The 17,246-nt window shown below is 63.2% G+C and overlaps 9 protein-coding genes across 9 annotated transcripts; 3 read left to right on the top strand and 6 right to left on the bottom strand.

The window, feature by feature from the left end:
- Positions 1-1,098: 1,098 nt before the first annotated feature.
- AMSG_08554 (50S ribosomal protein L17) lies at positions 1,099-1,909 on the bottom strand. Its single transcript, XM_013899773.1, has 2 exons — positions 1,780-1,909; positions 1,099-1,604 (listed from the first exon to the last, which is right to left on the bottom strand). Exons 1-2 carry the CDS (start codon positions 1,889-1,891, stop codon positions 1,237-1,239), a joined length of 480 nt encoding a protein of 159 aa, XP_013755227.1. The 5' UTR covers positions 1,892-1,909; the 3' UTR covers positions 1,099-1,236.
- A 184-nt stretch (positions 1,910-2,093) lies between these two features.
- Positions 2,094-3,853, bottom strand: AMSG_08553 (CMGC/CDK protein kinase; the record flags this gene model as incomplete). The annotated part of the gene is made up of 2 exons (XM_013899772.1): positions 2,094-2,978; positions 3,092-3,853. 2 exons carry the CDS (start codon positions 3,851-3,853, stop codon positions 2,094-2,096), a joined length of 1,647 nt encoding a protein of 548 aa, XP_013755226.1.
- Positions 3,854-5,475: 1,622 nt separating this feature from the next.
- Positions 5,476-6,822, bottom strand: AMSG_12177 (uncharacterized protein). The gene is made up of 2 exons (XM_013899799.1): positions 6,613-6,822; positions 5,476-6,287 (listed from the first exon to the last, which is right to left on the bottom strand). Exon 2 carries the CDS (start codon positions 6,175-6,177, stop codon positions 5,887-5,889), a length of 291 nt encoding a protein of 96 aa, XP_013755253.1. The 5' UTR covers positions 6,178-6,287; positions 6,613-6,822; the 3' UTR covers positions 5,476-5,886.
- AMSG_12178 (uncharacterized protein) lies at positions 6,296-6,807 on the top strand. Its single transcript, XM_013899800.1, has one exon. The coding sequence runs from the start codon at positions 6,453-6,455 to the stop codon at positions 6,777-6,779; it is 327 nt and encodes a 108-aa protein (XP_013755254.1). The 5' UTR covers positions 6,296-6,452; the 3' UTR covers positions 6,780-6,807.
- Positions 6,823-9,328: 2,506 nt separating the features above from the next.
- AMSG_08549 (STE/STE7 protein kinase) lies at positions 9,329-12,001 on the top strand (the record flags this gene model as incomplete). Its single annotated transcript, XM_013899771.1, has 1 exon — positions 9,329-12,001. The coding sequence occupies one exon, from the start codon at positions 9,329-9,331 to the stop codon at positions 11,999-12,001; it is 2,673 nt and encodes an 890-aa protein (XP_013755225.1).
- A 5-nt stretch (positions 12,002-12,006) lies between these two features.
- Positions 12,007-13,192, bottom strand: AMSG_08548 (heat shock protein 40). Its single transcript, XM_013899770.1, has 2 exons — positions 13,103-13,192; positions 12,007-12,969 (listed from the first exon to the last, which is right to left on the bottom strand). The coding sequence occupies exons 1-2, from the start codon at positions 13,162-13,164 to the stop codon at positions 12,036-12,038; spliced, it is 996 nt and encodes a 331-aa protein (XP_013755224.1). The 5' UTR covers positions 13,165-13,192; the 3' UTR covers positions 12,007-12,035.
- A 533-nt stretch (positions 13,193-13,725) lies between these two features.
- AMSG_08547 (uncharacterized protein) lies at positions 13,726-15,211 on the top strand (the record flags this gene model as incomplete). Its single annotated transcript, XM_013899769.1, has 3 exons — positions 13,726-14,274; positions 14,331-15,112; positions 15,175-15,211. The coding sequence occupies 3 exons, from the start codon at positions 13,726-13,728 to the stop codon at positions 15,209-15,211; spliced, it is 1,368 nt and encodes a 455-aa protein (XP_013755223.1).
- A 55-nt stretch (positions 15,212-15,266) lies between these two features.
- On the bottom strand, positions 15,267-16,256 carry AMSG_08546 (2OG-Fe(II) oxygenase; the record flags this gene model as incomplete). The annotated part of the gene is made up of 1 exon (XM_013899768.1): positions 15,267-16,256. The coding sequence occupies one exon, from the start codon at positions 16,254-16,256 to the stop codon at positions 15,267-15,269; it is 990 nt and encodes a 329-aa protein (XP_013755222.1).
- A 344-nt stretch (positions 16,257-16,600) lies between these two features.
- On the bottom strand, positions 16,601-17,182 carry AMSG_08545 (uncharacterized protein; the record flags this gene model as incomplete). Its single annotated transcript, XM_013899767.1, has 1 exon — positions 16,601-17,182. One exon carries the CDS (start codon positions 17,180-17,182, stop codon positions 16,601-16,603), a length of 582 nt encoding a protein of 193 aa, XP_013755221.1.
- Positions 17,183-17,246: the final 64 nt, after the last annotated feature.

The following is a 17,246-nucleotide window of genomic DNA, read 5'->3' as shown; positions in this document are numbered from 1 at the left end:
CCCGTACCTCCTACACCACACACACACACACACACACACACACACACACACACACACACCACACACCACAGTACGGTTAACCACCTCCAAGTACCACTAAGTAGGTGGGGTGGATAGGTTGGTTATAGGTGTGGGTACAGAGGTGCGGTTGCGGGTGTGGGGTGGATGAGGGAAGAAGGCGGGGGGGAGGGGTGGACGGGTGGAGGGGGAGGAGCAGGGAGGGAGGGGGAGTAGGTGGCTCTCCTCTTTGTTCCAAAGAACCAACCAACAGACCGAGGGACCGGTCTGGGGATATGGAATATTGGGGTGGTGCCAATAGAGGCAGGAAGGGGTGGGGAGGGAGGGTGGGTGGGGGAGGGGGGTGTAGGGAGGGGAGGGGGGGGGGAGTGAGAGAAGTATGGAGTGGTGCAGGAGGGAAGGGTGGTGGTGGTGGGTAAACCCTTGTCTTGCTCGTCGAGTGGACAAAGGGTGGTGGTGGTGGAGGTCGGTGTCAAATCCATGCTACCGCCGAACCCGTTGAAACAGCGTGAGGTCTACTTCTACCACGGTCATCGATGAGAGGCTGCGAGGGAGTTTGGGACGGGGGTAGTTTGGCTAGAAACATAATTACTACGTTTGCATCAAATATCTGATCATTATCTCTATCTCTGTGTATGTGTTATATGATCATCGCTTGGATACCCTCGGTCGCTTCAACATCATCGCTCATCGCCGCTCTTCGAGTTGGGCAGATACGGCGGCAAACGCTTGGCTCCACCACCAGAGACAGGCAATGACTGTCAATCAGCGAACTCTATCACGTGGTTGGAGCATGCATGAATGATGATGGTGGTGGTAGTGGGAGGGGGGGAGGGGGGGGGGGGGGCGTTCCCCCCGGAGGAGGGAACCGGGAGCGCATCAATCCAAATCCAGCTATCTTGACAACAACTATCATTCGATTCGATTGTTCGACTGATATGCCTCGACCAGGAGAAACTGAAGGGTGGCAACGAGCACGGTGAGACAACATCGCCGGCTCTTTCTCTTTCTCTTTCTCTTTCTCTCTCCCTCCCTCTCTGCTCTCGCTCTCTGCACATACGTGGTGTACCGTGCCCCCTCCCCCATTCTGCCCAGATCAGCTGCTTCACGGGGCGATCCCACAGAGATGTATTTCCTCCACGTTTCCCTTCCCAACAATGACGACGACGATGACAACGATGCAGACGCTGGCAAGCAGGTCATCCATCGGTGGGTTGACTAGGGAGAAGAGGCGCCAGCAGCAGCAGCAGCGTCCTCCTGGAGACGACGGCGGATGCGAGCAGCCTCGGCCTTGGACTCTGCGCGACGGCGAGCCTTGACGCCCGAGGTAGGATACGGGATAAAGGGACCAGGCATGTCCATGAGCTCGATAAAGACCATGGGCGCAGCATCCTTCAACCGGCGCTCTGCCTTGACCACCCTCGTGTAGCCACCCTGTCGGTCACGGAGCCTCGGGGCGGTGATACCAAACAGCTTGTGCATGGCCTCACGCGACTGCAGGACACGGAGCGCCTGCTTACGCGCCACAACAGTATCCTTCTTTGCCAGAGACACCATCTTGTCGGCATACCGCTTCAGCGTATGTGCTGTATCCGCACACAAACACACACACACACACATACATGCCCATACATGCCCATACATGCCCATACATACCACCAGCTCACGTCGCGTCAGTCGCACTCGGAAGCCCCTCTCCCTCCCATCCCGCCCACCCCCCTCCTCCCCAACACCCAGCCCACTCCTGGTGGATATACGTACCCTTGGCGGCAGTTGTCTTGATACGGTCGTTGAGAACAAGGTCTGTGATGAGGTTGCGGATCATGGCCTGACGAGGTCCAATGAGCCGTCCAAACTTGCGTGCCGTAGCCATGGTGCCTCGGGCAGAGTCGGGTGCCGTCTGCTCAGCCGCCGGTCGGTCGGTCGGTCGGTCGGTCAGTCGGTCGGTCGGTCGGTCGCATCGGTCGGCCGATCAACGGCACTAAACGCGGGCATGGAGGTCTTTGTTGCCGGTTGTAAGGAAGCAGAGGGGGGAGGGGGGAGGAGATATATATATATATATATATATATATCGGTCATGGACATGTTGCTCTCGAGCTGGATGGTGGATTGGGGGAAAGGACCTGATGGTAAAGAGCGCAGGCGCTGTCGATGGCAGCAATGGTGTGCGCGTTGAGCACAGAGGTGGCCGCAGGATTGGATGCGTTGCGGGTGAGATACGCTCGAGTCGCACGGCGGATGACGGCAGGCGTGTAGAGCAGTGGAAGATTGGAAAAAAGGAAAATGGCGTCGATGACCTCCGCCTCGTCCGGCGACGGCGCCGGCGTCGTGAGCGCGGCGAGGTCACCGGTCATCTGGGCAGTGAACGACGTGGCGTAGAGCAGCGCAAACTGGGCGTCGCCGATCTCATTCGAAGTTGGGACCAGGGCTCCCAGCGGCTCCAGCATCCGCGACAGAAACAGCTTGATGGCCTTGATTGAAGCAGAGACGCTGTACAGCTGGCAAGCCACGAGGACGGCGGCGGTGGCCAAGGCAGGCACCTTGTACGCGCTGTCGGCGCGGAGGCGGAGAAAGGCAGCGATGACCGCAAGCACGCGCCTAAAGCTGGTGACAGTGGCCGAGACCGGCTCGCGAGATCTGTCATCCTGGCCAAGCAGGCTCGACGAGAGCCGCTCCGCGGTCGCCACCAACGTAGCGCCCGCAAGATCAGGGATAACGCCGGCCAATGAGGCGTAGCGCGGCGAAGTTGGGCTGTACAGAGCCGCAAGCGCAATCAGCGACTCGGTAAACTCGTCCAGATCTAGCAGCTTGCTACTAAAGGCTGCGAGGAGAGCAAACAGCGGCTCGTGGCAGAGGAGACAGAGCCGGAACAGGGTCGTAGACTCTAGGTGGGTGAAGAGCCGCGAGTGGTGGATGAGCCCGAGGGCATTGATCGCGGCACAGACCGAGATCGGGCGTGTCTGCGGACCGAGTGTGGTCCGGATGGCAGTGCCAAGCGCCACAACATCGGTCCCTGTCGCAGTTGTAGACAGCGGGGGTCCGACGGCGCGCCCTGGCCCAAAAGCCCAGTGACCACAGCCGCCAGTCGCGCCTGGGCCTCGGCCTCGGTGCCAGCCAGTTGACTGAGGGCCGGCATGGTAGCCACTGCGGCGGCCGGCGCACGCGCACGGTCGTCGTAGGCCAGACACGACGAGAGCAGCGGGCCGAGCACGTCGAGCGCCGGCGCCCACGTCTCGTTGGCCACCTCCGGGTCGCTGCTCATCCAGCGGGCGACTCGGTTCGGCTTGTGCTCGTCCTCGATCTCATCCAGCGCGCGATCGAGCACGTCCTGGGCACCAGAGAAGGCTTCGCCATGGGTGGCAATCAACGCCGAGAGCCGCACGTGCTCGACGGGGCTAGGGCAGCCAAAGACGTTGAAGAGAGTGATGGAGAACATGCGCTCGTTGTGGTCGGTGATGACCGGCGACGCCTTGAACAGCTCGAGACCGATGAGGCCAAGACCCCACACGTCGACAGCCGACGAGTAGGCACTGGCCCGTGCAAGAAGCAGCTCGGGCGGGCGATACCAGAGGGTGCAGACCCGCGGCGTGAGGCGGGCCCAGCTCACATCGCTCTCCACCAGCAGTGGGTAATAGACTCGCGAGAGGCCAAAGTCGCAGAGCTTGACGCACCCACTGGCCGAGACCAGAACGTTTGCCGGCTTGATGTCGCGGTGAAGCACATCGCGAGCATGACAGTACGCGAGGCCGCTGGCCAAGCATCGGATGATATGAGCGGTGTCTGCTACGGCTAGAGAGCCGATGAGGTTGTTGAGCGAGCATCGGAGCAGAGGCATGACCAGAGCGATGGAGCGGCGATCGGCTTCGAGCGAATGCAAGAGATGCCACGGCTCTGCCAAAAGGCTCACGACTGAGACCACATGTGGCGAGTCCAGAGCACGTAGCAGGCTCAACTCACGAAGAGTGGTGACGCAGATCACTCGCTTGAAGGGAGCGCTGTACTCTTTGACAGCAACACGACGTGGCGGGGCGGCGATCTGATGCCATTCACCAGCACGAACTGATCCATACGTTCCACGAGCATGAAGCGGAGCCCTTGCCGCCTTTGGACCATAGCGGACTTTCTTTGCTGGCAGAGGTACACCACCTGGTCCCAGTTGTAACGGGTCGAGGACCACGGCATCAGCTGCCAGTGGTGGCGGTGGCAGGGCAAGGCTACCCAACCGAAGGCCTTCTCCAGGGTAACTGCGGGCGTGACTGAGAGCCATAATAGTGATGTGCGCTATGACTGAGGTTCACTTGGAGTCAAGTGGTGTGTTCTGTGTCCAGTGCTCTCTGGGCCAGTGTACGGCACCACGACGATGGTCATAGTCATTCGTAGTCAGAACGGTTAGCCATCAATTAGTCAGCTAAACGTCATGACTAAAAATCGTGATCACGACAGAGGCACCTCCTCTCACACGCATCATGCCCCGTTGTTCAGCCCTGTGGAGAGCTTGTCGAACATCAGAATAGATAGGCTCCCTTGCTGCAAGCTCTGCGGCAAGCAGATTAGCCTCAACAGTTCCAAGTTGACCTCAATCATCAAAAGCCACTTCCAGAAACGCCCACAGGCGCACTTCCCCTCGGTAGACTGGTTGGAGGCTGTCAAGACGCGCGAGGCGCGCGCTCGTAGCGTTGCCAGGCGCGAGTAGAACGCGAGGAAGCGCCTGCACACAAAGAGCGTTGATGAGGTTCGCGGCTGCAAGGTGCAAGGTGCGAAAGGTGGCGGCGTACGATACGCCTGCGTCTGTGGCGTCGTAGTGATGATGCTCATCAGCGGTTTGTCATCTAGTCGGTTACCATCATCAGTTAGTCAGTCACAGTATGCCGTGCCACGCAAGAGGTAATGGCCGCAGCGACCAGCTCTGACAGGACAGCACGCCACCTCTCGACATACGTCTGTCCCCTCTGTTCCCCCCTTCACAAAAACAGCGACATGGCCGCAACGGATGCCGCTTGCTCGGCGCCTGCGCCTGCGCTGCTCGAAGACTTTGATGCCATTGTGGCGGCGCTGTCGCCGTACGCCGAGAGCGATGAGCGGGTACTGGTAGCTATTGCTGGGCCGCCTGGAGTGGGCAAGTCGACGCTGGCTGCGGCGCTGGAGGAGGCACTACCTGGAGCGATGGCCGTCGGCATGGATGGCTTCCATCTCCACAACGACGTGCTGGATGCTCGCGGCTGGCGGAGCGTCAAGGGCGCACCCAAGACGTTCGACGTTGATGGCCTAGCGTCGACGCTGACGAGACTTGCTACGGCTGGGCCCGACTCGCCTCCGGTCGTACTTCCCACCTTTGATCGTGCCGCGGACGTCTCGCTCGCTGGCGCAATCGTCGTTCCTCCGCCGCCGCAGCCGAGCCTCATAATTGTCGAGGGCAACTACCTCATCGCCGACGACGAGCTTGCCGGCCCGGGATGGTCAGACGTGGCGCGCAACTTTACCGCCTCTCTCTATGTCGATGCGCAGCGCGAGATCCTAGTCGATGCGCTGCTGCAGCGATGGCGCACATACGGTCTGGACGAGCAGGCTGCCGAGGCGCGTGCTCTCTCCAACGATATTCCGAACGGAGACTTGGTCGCCAGGTCCAAGGCCAACGCCACGTGGATGATCCACCGCGATGCGGTCTCTCACGCCGTCAAGCACGACGCCACAGCGCTGGACGACGCAGCGCTGGATGCCGGCGGATAGACAAGGGCATGAGTCGCAACAGCGACATTCCCTCTGAACTATGATGTCAGTGGTGACGGGCGGCGATGCCGACAATGCTGACAAAGCCGACAATGCCAACGATGACGACAACGACGACGATGAGCAATGCAGCACGCATCATCAGTGCTTGGATGACTCCGAGGGGAAGACCGGGCCGCGAGCCGGTGAGGCAGCGGCCGACTCTGTGGCGACAGTAACAACGGCCGATGCAATGAGAGCGCCAAGAGTCACAGCTTGAGCCCCGACACGAGCTTGAACAACCCGCTGGGAGAGCTTGAGCGAGTTGTTGCGGAACTGATAGGCGAGGGTGCCTCCGAGGGTGGCAAGCCAGAGTGCGCCCACGGTCTTGAGGGGCGTCCAGAACGGCGTCGTCTTGTTGTCAAGCGTATCTTCACGAAGGTAGTCGTCCATGTTGTTCTTGCTCTCTTGCGCCGAGTTGGGTGGCTCGGCTATTGGTGGCGGTCACGGCATCGAATACCGCCGAATGTCGTTCTGCCGGAAATGACGCGCACCGGACCAGTCTTGGTCACGAGCCGGTCAGTGTGGGACAGGCCCGGAATATGTGGCCGTAGAAGGCATCGTATGTTTGTGAGTGGCTGTACATCGTGTGGTTGGTAAAGAGTTGAGGTGGGCAGGTCTACCGATGATGATGGCAGTGCTGTGGAGATTGCAGGTTGTGGCCGAGGATGAGCGGGACAAGGCTCGTGATGCTGGCAAAGGTGCGGAGGAAGACGCGACACTGGGTCCATCATGTGCAGATCATGTGCAAAAGGCGTGTGCTGCTGGTTTTAGGGAGAGGCCGAGGCCGAGGCGGGGCCGGCGAGGAGCTTGGTGATGAGGACGTACTCGGGGACAAACTCCTTAGCGCCGAGCGAGGTTGCAGAGCGAGCGTACTTGTCGCAGGCGGCCTGGGCCAGCTCGAGGTACTCGGCGTCCGAGGCGGTGACGAGCCAGCGGGTGGCCTCGATCGTCGACCAGACACGGATGCGGTGCGGTGGATCAAGGTCGGCTGACGCCCGAGTAAAGCAGTGGTTGGTCGCGAGCCGGAGCGGGAGCGACGAGGCCTGGATCGAGTCGAGCGTCAGCTCGTCAGTAAAGAGGAGGGCTTTGAAGGCTTTGAAGACCTCGCGGCTGTGTGCGCCGCGGGTCCAGCCCGCAGCCTTGGAGAGCATGTGGCCGTGCGGCGATTCAAAGTCCAGGAAGCGCGACGAGGCGAGAAGGAGCTTGGGCGACGGCGTACCTGTGAGTGACGTCGGCGCCAGCGCCGCAAGCTCGTCCATGGCCAACTCAAAGTGCGCCATGTCCGACGCGACCAGCAGTCGGCCACGCGCTGAGAGAACCGGAATCATCGACAACGAGCCGATGTACAGCAGTGTGGCTACGTTGCGGAGCTCGTATACAAGTGAGGCGAGGATGCCCGACTTGAGGAACTTGCCAAGCGTGACAGACGCTGCGTGGCGGACAAGTGCCAGCAGCTCGCGCATCGGCGGCGATCCGTGGTTGGCCGCGTCGTCCAGCGCGGCCTCGGTGCCCAGCGGGAGCTCTTGCGCCAGGAACGAGCCGCGGACATGGAACTGCGCCAGGCAGTGCTCAATGCCGCTGAGGATGGCATCCAGGAGCGGTGCGAGGCTCGACGTGACCACATAGACCGGCTCGGGCACGACAGGATCAAAGACTGATGCCAACTCGTCTGGATGCGTTCGCAGCAGCGAGTCGAGGCCGGCCAGAAAGGCCACGTTAGCATTGACAAGGTTGATGTTGCGCTTTTGCGGCGCAGACAGTGGCGCGCCCGGCACAACCTTGGTCGCCGCCGCCGATCGCGAGACCATGGCCTCGGTCCCGCTGGCAAAGGTCGAGACCACATCGGCCGCGACCTTGGCCACCCGCGTCATCAGCCCGAGCTCGACCGACGCCACCTCGAGCTCGCCCTGGATGGTACCAACCAGAGTGCGCACCTGCTCCGACGTCGGTGGCGCCTTGACCGCCTGCTTGAAGATGGCGCTGAGCGGGCCATCGAGCCGAGCCCGGGCGCGGTTCAAGTATGCAGCCTCAAAGTCGGCGAGCAAGCTAGTGACCGCCTCAAACTCGACCTGCGGCACTGCAGCCGCCGGACCAGACTCCTTGCCGATGAGCATGGTCTGCAGCTGTAGCTTGCGCGCAAGGTCGTGGAACGCACGCAGCAACTTGGGATACTCGGCCCGGAAAGCCTCATCTACCACCGCTGAAGTGCTTGCGGCGCGCAGCAGTGCCGCGCGCACGCTCTCCTGTGCGTCGGTCCAGAGCGCAGCAAACCAACCGCCTGGTGCAAGGTCGAGGACGGCAAGGAACGGCTCGTGGCTTCGGGTATCGCGCTTGAGCGAGAGCACGACATCAAGCGTCCACCCGCGAAGAATAAGCGAGGCCAGCGAAGTGACAACGTCGTCAAGCCGCTCCCACAGCACGGCGCGCCAGGCCACCACCGACGCACCCGACTCGCCGGCTGTACCGGGCTCGGCTGCCGCGCGGGTCTTGGCCTTGTTCATAATCAACGACGCATCGAGGCCCGAGACAACGGTCCGGGAGACGGCGTCGAGCAGCTCAGCCCGCTCGGCACGGAGAGTTCCGGCGAGCTCGCCGGCGTTGTGCAGCGCCTGCAACGAAGAGCCAATCGCCGCCAGATTGCCTGAGGCCAGACCAGCCTCGAGCGCGGTCGCCACCGCAGCATCGACCGCGCACGCCGTCTCGTCCAGCCACTCGAGCGAGGCCGCGACCTTGTCGAGCTGAGCGAGCAACGGATGGGCATCAAGGAGGGCCCGAAGGCGAAAGACGAGCAGGGCAGCCCGGGCCAGGACCGGATCGATGCCTCCAGCGACAGCAGTAGCCAGGCGGTCCAGGGTAGAGAAGAAGACAGCCGCAGCCCGCAAGAGATCCAGAGTGGTGTGCATGCGCTCGAGCTGAGCTGCCGAAGTAGCGACCGCGGCATGAGGCGCCGAGATGGCAGCACGAACGGCAGCAAGGGCCGAAGCTAGCCCTGCCACCCCGTCCACCACATTAGACAGAACACCATCCAGGGCCGATACGTTGGCAGCCGAGTCCAACAGCGCCGTATGCTGGTCAGTGACAAGCTTGGCGATCCTTGCCTCCAGCGCCGCCACCGACGACGTCAACTCGGCGAGGGTAGCGCCCACAGACGAAGCCTCAACAGCCGCAAGAGCGTACCCCTGAGGGTCAAAATCCGCCTCGAGGAGGTGCTGCGGTACAGCCATACCAGGAGAGAATGACGACAAGTGAGGTGCTCTTGCTCGCCCTCGCTGGCGCTATCCGTCCCGGGGAGTGGAGGGGAGGGGAGGGGGACCCGAACCCGGACGGCGGACAGAGTGACTTGCGGCAACGGCGTGAGTGGCGTCCCCGGACAGGCGACAGGCGAGACGGGACAGGCCATACCGACACCGGTATCGGCACCGGCACTTTCACACCGCACTCATTATACGACATTTACCTTTAGACTTGGGACACGGTGTGTCTGCCTGTGTGTTGTCTCTGGGTGGGACGTTCTCTGTCGTCCGCTCGTCGCTCCGCACTCATGCCTGGTCCGCCAAAGCTGCACATGCCCGCGGGGAACCTCGCCGGAGCGACGATCTCGTCGCCAAAGCCTGTGGGTGGTACGCCCAAGCTGGGCCCGCCCAAGCTGGGCCCGCCCAAGATCGCACTTCCAAAGGGCAATCTCGCCGGAGCGACGATCTCGTCGCCAAAGCCTGTGGGTGGTACGCCCAAGCTGGGCCCGCCCAAGCTGGACCCGCCCAAGATCGCACTTCCAAAGGGCAATCTCGCCGGAGCGACGATCTCGTCGCCAAAGCCTGTGGGTGGTACGCCCAAGCTGGGCCCGCCCAAGCTGGACCCGCCCAAGATCGCACTTCCAAAGGGCAATCTCGCCGGAGCGACGATCTCGTCGCCAAAGCCTGTGGGTGGCACGCCCAAGCTGGGCCCGCCCAAGATCGCACTTCCAAAGGGAAATCTCGCCGGAGCGACGATCTCGTCGCCAAAGCCTGTGGGTGGTACGCCCAAGCTGGGCCCGCCCAAGCTCGCGCTTCCAAAGGGGAACCTAGCGGATGCTGTGGTGTCGCCGATCAGCTCTATGAGTCCGACCGCAGACGGGACGAGGAGCGAACTTGGGTCGGCCAGGAGGATCGCAGTCACGCCGCCGGGCGATGAGGCATACGTCGAGATGGTTCTACCACGAACGCCTCTGCAGCGGTCGCCAACCCGCGACTCGCCGCGATTCCGCCGTGCTATACCGCCGCTCTCGCCGTCGCGATCGACACCGTCGATGTTAGTGGCCTCGCCGTCGCCGCAAGTCTCGTCGGTCTCGTCGGACGTGCACCACCTCATCGACATGCTCAAGAACGTTGACAAGGACTTTCTCCTCCGCGCCATCGAGGCCGAGGCCAAGGGCAAGGCCGAAGGCACCATCAAGGCCAAGGCCAAGATCCGCGACCACCGCAGGCGCGGCAAGTCCAAGTCCAAGTCGCGCGGCCACCGCTCGGTGCCGGGCCGAAAGCGGGCAGACTCGCACGGACGGCGACCAAAGCCCCGTGCCAAGCATCGGCGCTCGCGCTCACGCTCGCGCTCGCCAACCATCCGCACTCAGCTGGTCAAGCGGGCGCTCTCCAAGCACAACAGGCGCTCGGCTTCGTTTGCGCTGGGTGCCACCCTTGGCTCTGGCCTCCCCACGCCGCTACCCGTCCCGGGAGACAGCGTCGGAAATCCGTTTGCTGCTAGCGGCGGCAGCGAATCGTCGATGCTCTCGTCCGGCTCGTCGGGTGTGGGCTCGGACTACGACTCGGAGTACTCGGAGCCGTCATCAGCTTGGAGCTCGCAGCTTCGATCGGGATCGGGCTCTTACAAGACCTCGGGAGAGAGCAGCGTCTACAACCCGTACGCGCACTTTGGAGTCACTGTCGGCACCAAGTCGTCGCGGCGGCTCAACGGGGTCTACGATCCGGTCAACGGTATCCTCTACCACAAGCACGGCGTGATTGTGGAAGGCAAGGACGAGTCGTCGTTTGCGCTTGTCTCGCCAGGCACGCCGCGCGAGCTGTTAACCCTGCTCGAGCAGCGGGCGCGGGCTGTGTACTCGTGGGGCATTGCTGGCGACGACATCGAGGAGCTCGGGGTCAAGCTCGGCGAGGGCTCGTTTGGCGTCGTCTCCAAGGTTGTCGACCGGGTCACCAATCGGCTCCTTGCCATCAAGCACCTGCCGCTCAAGCCCGACCCCGAGTTCCGCACCGGCATTGCACGCGAGCTCCGCTTCATGTTCCGCTGCCAGTCGCCGTTCATTGTCAAGTTTCTCGGCGCGTACTTTGTCGACGGAATGGTCACCTTTTGCATGGAGTACATGACCGCCGGCTCGCTCCGTGACGTGTACCTTGCCGGCGGTGCCATGGACCAGAAGGCCATCAAGCTGGTGGCCAAGTCTGTCCTCGAGGCCCTGCACTACCTGCAGTCGCGCGACATCATGCACCGTGACATCAAGCCCGACAACATCCTCTGTGGCTTCAACGGCGAGGTCAAGGTCTCGGACCTCGGAATCTCGGTCCACTTGTCGGACGAGACTGGGGCCGCCGCCGCCGTCGGAACGCTCAACTACGTCGCGCCCGAGTCGATTGGCGCCGGCGACGGCGCCGCAGACCATCCGCACGCCGCAGACATCTGGGCGCTGGGCATCACGCTCGTTGAGCTTGCGGTGGGGCGCTATCCGTACCCGCTAGAGGACGTCGACGAGGTCGAGACCCGCAATGGGCCACGGACTCGAGGCATTCCGCCGCCGTCGCTTGATGCCTTTGGCCATCTCGACTATTTAGAGTCCGGCACGCCGCGCCTGCCTGCAGCCCGGTTCTCGCCAGCCTGTCGTGCCTTTGTTAGCCTTATGTTGGAGCGCGATCCGCAGCGGCGGCCGACGCCAGGCGACCTGCTCCGGCACGAGTTCCTTTACGACCTTGATCTGCCGTCCCTGCATCGGCACATGGCCAAGGTGGTGCAGAGAGCGTGCCCGGCCAAGTTTGACGAGCTCCTCGCTGATAAGGCTGAGCATCCGCGCCGGTACGCGCCCGAAACCTACCAGGCCCAGCTCGGGTTCGGCAAGTCGGCAGAGTACCACCAGTACCGGCGGCTGCGGCACTCGCGGCGGGTTCGGCGCAAGGGCCAACGTAGGCGGGGTCGATCAGATATGCTCCAGCCGCCCAACCTGCACCACTAGCTGCACAGGCAAGAGTAAGGCATGTTTACGGCGATCACGACGAGCTCTTTCCTGGGAGCTTGGCCGGTTGGCTCTTGGGCGGCGGGCCGAGGGCGGCGCGGATGTGGTTCTTCTGCTTGCCGTTGAGGTTGTTCGGGAAGACAACGGTAAACTTGATGTACAAGTCACCTCTGGCGCCCGGAGTTCCAGGCAGAGGCATGCCTTCGCCGTGGACCTTCTTAGAGAATCCCGGCTCGACGACGTCGTTGATGGGGATGGCGAGTCTGCGGTTGTCGAGTGTGGTGAGCTCGACGGTGAAGCCGGTGAGTGCGTGGAGGAGCGAGACGGTGGCGGTGTAGACCAGGTCGTTGCCGTTGCGGGCAAAGACCTTGTGCGGCTTCTCGGCAACAACAAAGACAACGTCGCCCGGTTCCATGCCGGGGCCCTGGTCGCCTTGGCCCGCAAAGGTAATGCGCGTGCCGGCCTTGAAGCCCGGCTTGATCGGCACGGTCAGGACAGTCGCCTGCTCGCGGGTTGTCTGTCCGTCGCTATTGAGCACCCGGCGAGTGATCTTGATCTTCTTGGTGCATCCAGCATACAGCTGCTCCAGCGTCAGACGCAGGGTGTGGAGGTCGGTGGCGGGCTTGACGGGCGAGCGGGCAACGGCACCAGCGCCAAAGACCGACGACTTTGCCGGGCCGTTGAGCGGATCGGCAAAGAGAGCAAAGGGCGCTTCACCACCAAACATCTTTGTAAAGACAGCATAAGGATCACCAGAAAAGGTGTAGCCATCAAAGCCAGGAATGTCACCACCGCCGTCAGGAATGCCCTCCTTGAGCCCAGTCTCGCCATACTGGTCAAAGACGGCACGGAGGACTGGCATAGAAAGGACTTCATACGCTTCCGCTGCCTCTGCAAACGCAACCTCGGCCTCCTCCTCGCTCTCGGCATTCTTCCTCGGGTGCCACTTGATGGCCGCCTTGCGGTATCTGTCGTAACAAGCAGGTGGCGGTGAGTGCGGGAGGGGGGGGGAGAGGGGGGGGGGGGGGGGGGCAACGGCCGTGTTGGGTGGCGGGAGGGAAGGGGAAGGGGGGAGGGGGAGGGGGGGAGGGGGGAACATACGCCTTCTTCAGCTCTGCGTCGGTGGCATCCCGGGCCACACCGAGCACAGCATAGTAGTCCATGAGTGCCGGGAGGGTGTGCTCCAGACGGGTGTGGTGGTGGTGGTGGTGGTGGCGGTGGCTGTCTGGCGGCTGGAGTGCCCAAGACGGTGAACTGCAATCGGTCGATGTGCTGGCGGACGATCCAATGGCGGGCGGGCAGGGCGGTGCGGCTGATCTTGGCATTCCATCTGGCTGCCGACGACGGTAGGTGGCGATGTGATTGATAGGCTGGGCTGCTGGTCATCGATGAGGCTGGGCTGCTGGTCATCGATGAGGCTGGGCTGCTGGTCGTCGATGAGGCTGGGCTGCTGGTCGTCGATGAGGCTGGGCTGCTGGTCATCGATGAGGCTGGGCTGGTCGTCGATGAGGCTGGGCTGCTGGTCATCGATGAGGCTGGGCTGGTCGTCGATGAGGCTGGGCTGCTGGTCGTCGATGAGGCTGGGCTGCTGGTCATCTGTAGCTCAAGGCAGTACAGCCACCACCACTCGGCTCTCAACGCGGTGATCGGCGTCGGCTCTCGACGTAGCGATCGGTGTGGTGATCGACGGCGACAAGATCGAGGCGTGTGGCAAGGAGACGAGGATGGACGGTCTGGCTGTGCCTGTGCCGCCGTCTGTCCGTGTGTGCAATGCGCTGGTGGGCGGGAGGGGGACGGGCGCGGTGGCGGTGGTGGGCGAAGGCAAGCTGGCGTGGGTGGTCCAAGGCGGAGAGGCTCCGCAGACTGGCTCGGTTGTGGTCGACGAGGCGTTGTGCGACAAGCATGTGGTGGTGGCAGCAGTGGCGGGCCTGGCTCCCGACCATGGCGGTCCCTTTCTCGCCGCGGGTGCCGTCGTGCCAGGCGCCGCCCCGCGGCTCGTTTACTCCTTCCTGGGCGAGGGCAGGCTCATCGAGCTCGAGCTGCATATGGTGCCGGTTGCACTCGCCGCAATTCATCTGCCTGATGGCTCAGGAAAGGTTATGGTAGCTGTGGCCGGCGCTTGTGGCCTGCTGCTGCATCTGCTCGAGGCTGACGGGGAGGTCACCGCCGTTCTTGTCGTCGACGACCTGTACTCTATGGTGGCTGTCGGCTTCTCGCCCGACGCCTCGTGTTTGGTCTCCGTCTCGATGGGCGGCAATGTTGCTGCCTTTGATGTCAGCACTTGGGGGAGTGCGAGGTCATGTCGACTTTCCGGATCGCCCACGGCGAGCGGGCGACGTCGGTGGACATGGCGGCTGCGCCTGGTGGTCCTCTAAGCCTGGTCATCGGCCTGTGGGACGGCGCGGTTGTGTGCTACGAGCTGGCGCCCGACGGCGAGTGGGTCTTTGTCTGCATGCCGACGCCCGAGCGCCGGCCTTCGCTCCCATCGCGGTCAATGCACCTCCCGGCGGTCGTCGCCCGCTTTATCTCCGGCGGCTGCCGTGGCCTCCACGTCGTCTACACCCAGCACTCGACAAGTGGATGGTCCGATGTTTCTGTGGCGTGCATGCAGAGCGGCGGAATGCGTCATGTGTGGCGTGGCGAGGGTGTGCTGGCCAAGGGCCTGGCCGTAACCCAGGCCGACACTCTCCTGCTGGCCATAACCGCGCTCGACGCCAAGCGAGCTTCGTCTGTTGTCTGCCTGGACACGCCCTCGCTGATGAGGCGGGTGATCGGACCGACAACCATGTGCGCACTTCAGCCCATGCCGCCCGAGTGGGCGCTCGAGGCGCGCGGGCGCCGGCTGGTTCTGCCACGCGCCCACTTTCTCGCCGCCCCCGACCTCTCATCTGTCCTCGGCGATCCACGCGAGTGGCGGTGGGTGGTGGATGGCGACTCGCTCACTACTGCCACGAAGCTCTGGCTCGGCCTCGGCCGTGTCCTTTACCTCCTTGACGTCGAATGTGCCACCTGGTGCTGGTGGATCGTCGGTTCTTCGGACGCGCCGCCGCTTGCGCGGCTCCAGCTCGCCGGCTCTCACCTCTGGCTCGCCGACCACAGCGCAGACTTGTGGTATGCACTTTCATTGAGTGAGATCCAGAGCGCAGCAGCGGGGAGCCGGCTGGCGCATCCAGCACTTCGGCCTCGCCCGCCCCGCCTTGCCCCTCCTGAGCATGCATCGTGGACCATGCTGGTCAACGACGTGGTCGTCGGCTCGGGCTGCTGGCTAGTCTTCGGCGGCGGCGCCGCTCGAGCGGAACGGGTCAAGGATGGCGTCGAGCTCGGTCTGCAGGGCCTCGAGCGAGGTGGTGCCTCGGTCGAGGATGCGGACCAACCCGACCGAGGGATCGCCGGCGAGCGTGCCGACGACCAACTGTGAGCCGAGGCGGCCGGAGAGCGCGCGTACAGTCGCTCCGCGGCGGCCAACGACGCGGCCGACGAGCTCGCCCTCAATAACAAGGTCTGTCTCGGGGCGAAGAGCATCGATGATGACGCCCGGCAGCGAGTTGGCGGACGGCGTCACTGCCGCCGCAGTCTCGCTGTCGACAACAGTCCGCCACGTGATCGAGACCCGCTCGACACCTGTCCGCACCGCGGCGTTGGTCCTGGCATCGAGCCCGTGGCGCCACGCGTACCGCGCGTCGCCAGTCATGATGTAGAGCGACCGGGCCGGGACAGGGACGTCGTACACAACCCGCCCATCCTGGGTGTCGCGGAGAAAGGTAAGCACGGCATCGTCGCCGAGCGAGAGCGCGGCGATGACCGGGCCAAAGCAATGCGTCCGATCGATGTGTGGGTGGATGCCCTGGCTCTTTTCGTACCCGTTGACAATGACCTGATCATACGCCTGCGGACCGCCCGGTAGTGGCGAGCCGTCAGGCGTGACCAGTGCGTTGATGCTCGCCACAACCGGCGCAAGCGCTGCCGGCATAAACACATCGTCCGGACAATCTGGATCCGGAATGGGAACAACACTCTCTGTGGCATAGTCAAACATGTGGCCAAAGTGTAGGACTCGCCGACCGGTTCCCATGCTCTTCCATCTGTCGCATGCCGCCAGAAAGTCTAGCAAGGCGTCCGACTCGGCAGGCGCCACAAAGTCGGCGATGAAGAACAGGCCTGGCACGGCCTCGACCGGCTCGGCAATGGTAGGACCACCACTCGTATGGGGTGCGTTGGATGCCCATGGCTCGTCGTCGACAGCTGATGCTCCCATAGTGCAAGATACAGTCGTCATGGCAAGCGAGCGAGAGGTGAGCCGAGGCCTGTCTGTGGAGGAGCCGCTTCCAATCGAAGGCGTTCGAGCCGTGTACGGCCAGCTGAGGCCCAAAAGGGCGGGGAGGGGCGCGAGGCGGATAAGCTAGCTTTGGATTCATTGCGGGAGTAAGGACCACGACCGGTGCGAGGGGATCAAATGGAGGGGCAAAGGGCGATAGGGTCAGAGTGTCCGTGCCTTCTGCGCGCCAGAGTTCGAGTCCTCGAGCCGGATCAAAGGCGCAAGGCGATGATGGCAAGACAGAGCGGGTCGCGAGGAAGGCCATCGGCGAGAGAGCAGCAAAGTTACTTCTTGGCCTTAGCACGGGCGGCCTTGAGGCGGGCAGCGTCCTCACGGCGCTTGCGCTGGAACTCCTCGTCCTCCTCGGTCATGACCTTGGCGCGGGCCTTCTTCTGCTTGAGCGGCTTGACCTTTCCGCCCTGGCGGCCACGAATCCGACCGGCACCACTGCCGCCTCTGTCCGCATTGCCCTTGGCCGCATTGCTGCCAGCCATGCGCTCGGCCTTGAGTGCGTCGAGCTTGGCCTGGCGGGCCTCTGCGGCGGCCTTGGCCTTGGCCTTGCGAGCGATCTCGGCCTCTGCGGCGGCGGCAGCCTCTGCGGCGGCCTCAGCAGCCTCGGCCTCGACATCCTCGGACGTCTTCCACCAGGCAGGCGCCTCAGCGTAGACCTTGTTGTACACCTCCTCCAGCTGCGGCTTCTTGCGGTTCTTGGCCACCGACTTGGCCGCGCCGTTCATGTTGTGCTCCTTGAGGAGCGAGTTCTTGACGTACTTTTGCAGAAAGTCCACCACGTCGCGCTTGACGCACGCATTGCTGGCAAAGTACGCCTCGTCAAACTGCTTCTCGGGAACGGTGAGATCGGCCATGGTGCTGATAAGAGAGATGGGTGGATGACGGACAAGTTGTCTGTCACCTTGCCGGGCTCGGGGT

The sequence above is a fragment of the Thecamonas trahens genome (assembly GCF_000142905.1).
Source record: "Thecamonas trahens ATCC 50062 unplaced genomic scaffold supercont1.42, whole genome shotgun sequence".
Taxonomy (NCBI): Eukaryota; order Apusomonadida; family Apusomonadidae; genus Thecamonas; species Thecamonas trahens.
The sequence above is the reverse complement of the archived record's forward strand: the minus strand, read 5'-3'. Positions and strand labels throughout refer to the sequence as shown.

What these genes read in the sequence shown, in the direction of transcription:
- AMSG_08554 (XM_013899773.1), bottom strand. Translation starts at nt 1,891, where the DNA reads ATGGCTACGGCACGCAAGTTTGGACGGCTCATTGGACCTCGTCAGGCC. An exon ending in CAAGACAACTGCCGCCAAGG is followed by an intron (nt 1,605 to 1,779) that starts GTACGTATATCC and finishes GTGCGGATACAG; the next exon opens with CACATACGCTGAAGCGGTAT.
- AMSG_12177 (XM_013899799.1), bottom strand. Translation starts at nt 6,177, where the DNA reads ATGGACGACTACCTTCGTGAAGATACGCTTGACAACAAGACGACGCCG.
- AMSG_12178 (XM_013899800.1), top strand. Translation starts at nt 6,453, where the DNA reads ATGAGCGGGACAAGGCTCGTGATGCTGGCAAAGGTGCGGAGGAAGACG.
- AMSG_08548 (XM_013899770.1), bottom strand. Translation starts at nt 13,164, where the DNA reads ATGGACTACTATGCTGTGCTCGGTGTGGCCCGGGATGCCACCGACGCA. An exon ending in GACGCAGAGCTGAAGAAGGC is followed by an intron (nt 12,970 to 13,102) that starts GTATGTTCCCCC and finishes TTGTTACGACAG; the next exon opens with ATACCGCAAGGCGGCCATCA.